General features: G+C 31.0%; 1 protein-coding gene across 2 annotated transcripts in view; it reads right to left on the reverse strand.

Annotated features, from left to right (window-relative positions):
- The window catches only part of LOC106463086 (alanine--glyoxylate aminotransferase 2, mitochondrial-like), an 18,417-nt gene extending 12,465 nt beyond the window's left edge, over positions 1–5,952 (reverse strand). Inside the window, exons 1-5 of one of the 2 annotated variants that reach the window (XM_013923059.2) lie at positions 5,928–5,952; positions 2,467–2,651; positions 1,832–1,955; positions 1,321–1,415; positions 262–355 (exon numbers count right to left, since the gene is read on the reverse strand). In XM_013923059.2, the coding sequence (XP_013778513.1) occupies positions 262–355; positions 1,321–1,415; positions 1,832–1,955; positions 2,467–2,624 (471 nt within the window). In that variant the 5' untranslated portion in view covers positions 2,625–2,651; positions 5,928–5,952. Of the gene's footprint in view, positions 1–261; positions 356–1,320; positions 1,416–1,831; positions 1,956–2,466; positions 2,652–5,217; positions 5,290–5,927 lie in introns of those variants that run through there. The other variant, XM_022390803.1, reaches the window with a different exon arrangement.
- Between the last annotated feature and the right edge of the window lie 702 nt (positions 5,953–6,654).

The following is a 6,654-nucleotide window of genomic DNA, read 5'->3' on the forward strand; positions in this document are numbered from 1 at the left end:
TTCATAACCAAATGATTTCTTTAATCAGGACATTAACAATCTGATAGTAAGATGGAAAAGCATAATTGATAAGAATGGAGCCTATTTCATCTAATAAATGTTTTGATATACAAGTTGTCCGGGTTCTTTCATTTAAAAAAAAAGCAACATTAATTTCTTGATGACCTAATATGTGTATATTTATATAAATATACAAGTTGAAAGATACAGTCATAATATTTATAATTAAAACCCAAGACTTAAAAGACCTGAATAACTTACATGATGAATACCAGATATACCTGGGACCATGAATTTCCATGAACCAACTCCACACAAACCTACTGTGCAACCATTGATTCCATGATAGGCATTTCTAAGTAAGGAAAACAAAGTGCAGTAATAACTATTTAACAAACTGAATGTATAAGCTTAGTCTGATTTTGTAGAACTCATAATCAATTATCTCTGAGTTAAGATCTAGAAACTGTCTTTGTATCCCTTTCTTAGCCTCATAAACAAATAAATACTCACTGCGATTGTGCAGCAGTTGATAGTAAATAATATATGTTGTAGGTATGATTGATGAAGTGTTGAGAGGTTTTGGTTTGCTATTATCCAGCATTTCTGAAGGGTAGAATTACCTAAAGCTTGGTGATAAGTGATGAATTTAATGTTAGATTGGGCTTCTTATTTCTTTTGACTATTTTAAAAGCTTGTTTGCCAAGTAGTCCAGAATAATATATTATTAGCATCAATGCTACATATTCTTAAATCTTACAAAAATACAAGTTCACTGTGGTGAGAACTTTGAGTAAAAAAAAAACGAAAACAGCATGAGTAATCCACTTTGATATATTTCAGTCTTCATGAGTCACCCATTACCATAAATACTGCATTATTTTTTCGTTGTTTTAACCAGTTTTGTTTTTTAGTTTCATCTGTTGATAGTTTGGAGAACAACTAATAAATAATTTGTTGTCTAGACAGAGTAATTTTTTATTACCTTAGAAGCTTGATATAAAAGATTAAAAACTCTACAATTAAATAAATCAAATGTAAGATAAAAATCCAATCCTTGATTTAACACAAGTTCTTTTGAGTTATAAGATTAAAAAAAGAAAAACAAAAGTGGTTTTATCCATGAATTCATCCAACACACTTTTGAAAGATACTTTTCTAGCATTTACCACTTTATTAGATAAAGTGATCTATTAAGTGAGCATCTTTAAAGCAGTTGAAACAATGGATAGTTCAAAAGACTGTGAAACAGTATAACTTCCCTAGTTGAAAGAAAAGTTTTATGGAATAACTTTGAAAAATTAGCTGTAATAAATGTACCTGAGAGATATGATGTCTGTAGCTCCAGTATACAACTTTGCCATTAGCATTGCTAAATCATTTGCTTCTGATCCACTATTACAGAAGAAACAAACCTGAAAAAAATTGCATCTTTTTTGTAGGAAAAAGTACGAATGTTTAAAGAGCTTACTTCAAATATCTTTTTCAATCATCTATCTTGCATTTTTTTTCATCACTTCCACATTGTATAATGATGTTTGTTATATTTTGATCATATACTATATATATTTGCTAGGATAGCTCTAACTGTCTAAAAGACTTACATAATTTATTCTAATACTCCAGCCTAAAGAAATGAATCTTTAACAGTTGCTTTGAACAAACAGGATTTTTTCAGAAGAGTAAAGTAAACAATCAACTTTTAACAATTTATAGAAAAAATAATGTTCATAAACTTGCAGCTTTGGCTATGTGGAAGCTTAAAATGTAAAATATATTTTAACTTGAATCTAAAGAGTTTATATTTTTCATGACCGATAAGATTTTTTACCTTCAGGTTTCCAGGTAAACGTTCAGTCAGTTTTTCAGCATACTCATGAATTCTTGGATGCATATAGATGTTTGTAGTATGCCATAATTTATCCATTTGTTCTCTGGCTGCTTGATTAACTTTTCTGCATGTATGTAACAAAAATACAAAAAACATAAAATATCTTAAAAGACAATCAACCACAATTTATCTTATATGTATATTTATATACTGAAAAATAAATTAGCCTGAATATTCTTCTGAAACTTTAATTGTTTAACTTATATATTTGTAAATTCACTAAATTTTAGTTCCTTTCATTTAAACAAATTCTGTAGAACTTTGCTTAGAATAGTTTCTGTTACATAACCCAACAATTCTTTCATAATCTTGTTGTTGCATGGGTGAAGATACCTTTTATATTGGAAACATCAATACGCATAAAACTTCTTAATCAAGTGTTATTTAAATTGCATAACAAAGTTCTAACATACCAGTTACAGAGCTACAGCATATCCAGTTAGAATGCTCATTTTTCAGCTCTGTAAGTTCAATAAATTATACTTTTAAGCTAATTTGCTTAGTTAGTCAGTTAACAGAGAAATAAATTGTTTTTGATACTTTATTAACAAATGTTTTGACTAAAGAGTACTTACGGGTGACAGTGACCCACACTAACAGTAACAATTCCTGCATACATATCAAGGTAACGTTTTCCAGTGTGGTCCCATATCCATTGCATGTGCCCTTGATTTAACATGACTGGCGATTTGTAGTACAAAAACAGTGCTGGGCTCAGTCGTTCCTGTCGCATCTTTTTTGCATTATCGTAACTGATACCCTGAAAACAAAAAAATAAAATGCTAGTTCTTTACCTGATATTTTAAGGCTTAATTAATTTTAGTTATTTTCTTGGAAAATATTACCTTTTTGTGATATTTAATTTGAGAATTAAACAGAATGTTAAAACACTTCAGTACAGTAAGTTCAATGAAATTTAAAAATATTGTGAGTACTATAATAGAAGACTTAAAAATTCTCAAAAATTTAATAACAAAAGATGGATGATCAAATTAAAGAAATCCATCTGATAAACAAGTAGAAAGGGGGGAAAATGTTCTACTCATTATTCAAAATACATTTGCTAAGTATTGGACTTTCTTTCAGTTGTCAAACTGTAATGCATATTAAATACCACAGAATAGGACAACTTAGTATAATGCTTACAGGCACACTAAACTAATTTTTACATTAATAATTACAGATAAGAATATATAAAATTAGAATATGGTGAATTGACAAAACAGAAGTATTTTAAAGTTAAAACTACATACTTTGGACCCTACAGAAAAAAAACTAATTGACAAATAATCTGGGATATTGCATGGATTAACCACAGGCTAGAGTTAGGCTCAATAAATTTCCTTTTGACTATCACTTGTAAAAGACGCTCAAAGAAAGAGACAATATACAAAATCCAAATGCAAGTAATCAATGTATAATAGTATTCTCACAGATTACAAAACAGAAAAATACACAGAAACAACAAATACAATGAAAAATATAACTGGGCAAGTGATTTGTGTTTTTTTTAAACGTAAGTGGGTAAGACGAGCACTTTAATAAATGAATCTGCTTTGCTAGCTAGTGCATTTAATCCTCCCTCCTTGATAAATTTAACCCTGAAGAACAATGTTAAAAGGAAATAACCCTAAATTAAGATAAAATCACAAATAAGCAAAGTCTCAATAAATTAAAACACTATGGAATCCAAGTCTTAAATTGTATTTCACAACCACAAAATTTCACTTAAAAATGTCTCACTATGTCAATGCTTCACTTTTAGTGTAAAGCAAATGCTATAGTGTTTATTCATGGCAAAGATTAACAAATTAATCACCTTATAAGCTCTCACCTAAATGAAATTGAATGTGAAACTCTACCCTGCAGAAAAGCTCTCTCTCTTAAAATCAACTACACAAAAATTTCTACAATTCATGTTTTACCCATCAAAGTTGACTGCAAGAGCATTTTTGCTCAATCCACACTCTACTATTTAAAGTTTCAGGGTATTTCACCAAGAATCAGAAAGACCACAAACACATACTTGCAGGAGGATGCAGAAGCTGCATCTTTGTGGATCTGGAATAAGAGTAAAGGTATATAACCTCACATCTGTTTAACAGCTTGCCCGAATCTGATTTTCTCAGAAGAGTAAAGCAAATACTAAACTTTTAACAATAATGTCAGTAAAAGTAATGGTAAGTAACCTCACATCTGTTTAAGAGTTTGCCTGATACCTCCCTGTCGCACCATAAATGGTGGTTCTGGAGATGCATATGGGTAACCTTACTGGAGAAGGCTCTGAAAAGACTGTGATCAACAGGTTCCAACTGACTAGGAGACATCAAATTGTGTTGCAGCTGAATAATGAGTGTAGTGTAAATTAAGTAATAACAGTTATTTCTGTCCATTGCCACTACTTCCCAGGAAATGTGTTACAAGTATTCAGCCAATCTTTACCAAATTTGTAAACGTGCATCATTGGGTGAGGAAAAGCAAGTTCACATTTTCTCAAAAACAATTTGGGAATGAAGTTTAAAATGCATGGTTCCATTCATAATAGCATTACAATGGAATTGTATTTAGCATAAAGCCTTTACATAATACCATATGTGTATAAACAGCTAGTGCATTCTTATTTGCTCTTGCTCTATCAACAAATAATAAAACACTTGCTTTTGATATGCATTGGTTACTGTGTGCAGGCTTTATGATAAGTGCAATGTATACTAGTGGAGTAAATATGTGACAATAATGGCATAAGGTGCTTGTATCTGGCAGAAAGCACAAACAATATACTGTTATGGTGATTTCAAAAATTTATGAAAGCAAGTTATCTGAACAAGGCTTTCTGCTAGAATATATAAACAAACTATGCATTTTCTACCTTCTGATTTTAACATAATATTATTCAAAGTTTATCATTTATTCTCTGTGTATGCAGTTTTCACATAACTCATTATCAGGAAAGTTGATAAGTTGTTTTCTTTCTAGCTACCTTTGTTCCTTTGTCATTCTCGGGTGATAATACCTATTCTGCCCTTGAGTGATGTTGCTGTAATACTGCACGTTTTATAAGAAAATAGACAATTGTGTCCTATAATGGTAACTCAGATGATATATAAAGATTACAATCTTTCTCACTTTTAATGGGAATGAACATGGTAGTGCTACACCAGTAACAGTGACCATCCTTTGACAGTTAAACAAGTATACACACACCATATTCATGCTTTTGATATAATAAAGATTGTTTATTGTTTTCACACTTTATCCAGCCACTATATCATACTCTAATGAACTAAGTTATTCAAGGAAATTAGGTACTACTTTGTAATGAATACATAATATGTTGTCTGAGCTCTGTCCACTGCAGGGAATGGAACCCCAGATTTCAGCATTTAAGTCCATAAACTCACTACTGGTTCACTGGAGAACCAGCTTCCTTGTATTATTTATAGGTGAAAAATATCCACATTATAAAAAGTTCTAATTTTCAAAGTAGAAAGTTTCCAAAAGAAGTAGATGAGATAATTTCGGGGTTATTGAATTACTTCTTATATCTACTTTATTTAGAAAATTTACAATTGTTACTTTAAAGTAGTCAATAGTCAAGCAAAAAGTTTCTGGAGATGTCTCCAGCCTTAGATATAGTCCTCCAGTTATCTAAATACATTGATTGCATCTACTTCTAAAGTTTAAAATGATTTTTTTCCAGCATGGTAAACGGTGTAGTATAGACCATGGTCATTATAAAATAAAACATGGTGTAGAGAAGTAATACAATGAACAGTGATATTTTTCTCTGAAAATTAAAACTCCTGAAATCGTTGTTTGGAATTTGGATATTTTATAATTTACAAAAATACACAATTACTTCAATAACACATAAAAAAAAAAAACCTTAACACATAAACAGGTCTATTTATATATTGGTGATAAACCATGGCATAGGTGATTAATTATAAAAATTAAAGTATCTTGATCAACAAATTTACATTAACAAATAATGATTTTTTGTTTGTTTTAAGGCAAAGTTACAAATTGGACTAACTGTGCTCTGTCCATAGCGGGAATCAAACTCCGGTCTTTAGCATTGTATGTCCATAAACTTACAGCTGACCAATCAGGAGATAACAAAAGAATTAATAAATAAAGATCGAAATATAAAATAAAAATAATATTGTTGCGTCAGCGAGGTCACGTGACTAGTATCACGCCACCTCTTTCTAGAAATATCCTGTTCCTTCAAGAATGCCCTAGCATTTACTAGATATGTGTTAGTCTTGTATATATAAGACGTTCACAACGTGACGGGACAACAGAGTAATGAGTAATTGTACTGCAGTCAGAGAGAATATTGTTGAAGTCGAGCACGTGAGACGTTCGTTGGGAATTATAGCGCGACTGTTGAAATTAAGTGTATCACAAAGTTATATTCAGAAAGAATAAACCAGTTTTATTTAAGAAAGGACTTGTGTCACTAAAGTTTCGTCGGAACGAATTTACGGAAAATTAACTAACGAACGGAGACGTAACAAAATGGTGTCAGATAGTGGGACAAAAAAAAATGGAAACGAGAAGCAGCAAATCCAACTACAGCATAGCAGACTTGATGGCAGCAATACAAGAGCAGCAAAAGAAACAAGAAGAGGAGAGATTACAACAGTTGTTGGAGGAAAAAGAAAAGAAACAAGAAGAAAGAATACAGAAGTGGCAAGAAAACCTACAACAATGGCAGCTCGAACAGCAAAATAAAGAAGAAAGACTACAGCAGTTGT

The sequence above is a fragment of the Limulus polyphemus genome, unplaced genomic scaffold, assembly GCF_000517525.1.
Source record: "Limulus polyphemus unplaced genomic scaffold, Limulus_polyphemus-2.1.2 Scaffold50, whole genome shotgun sequence".
Lineage (NCBI taxonomy): Eukaryota > Metazoa > Arthropoda > Merostomata > Xiphosura > Limulidae > Limulus > Limulus polyphemus.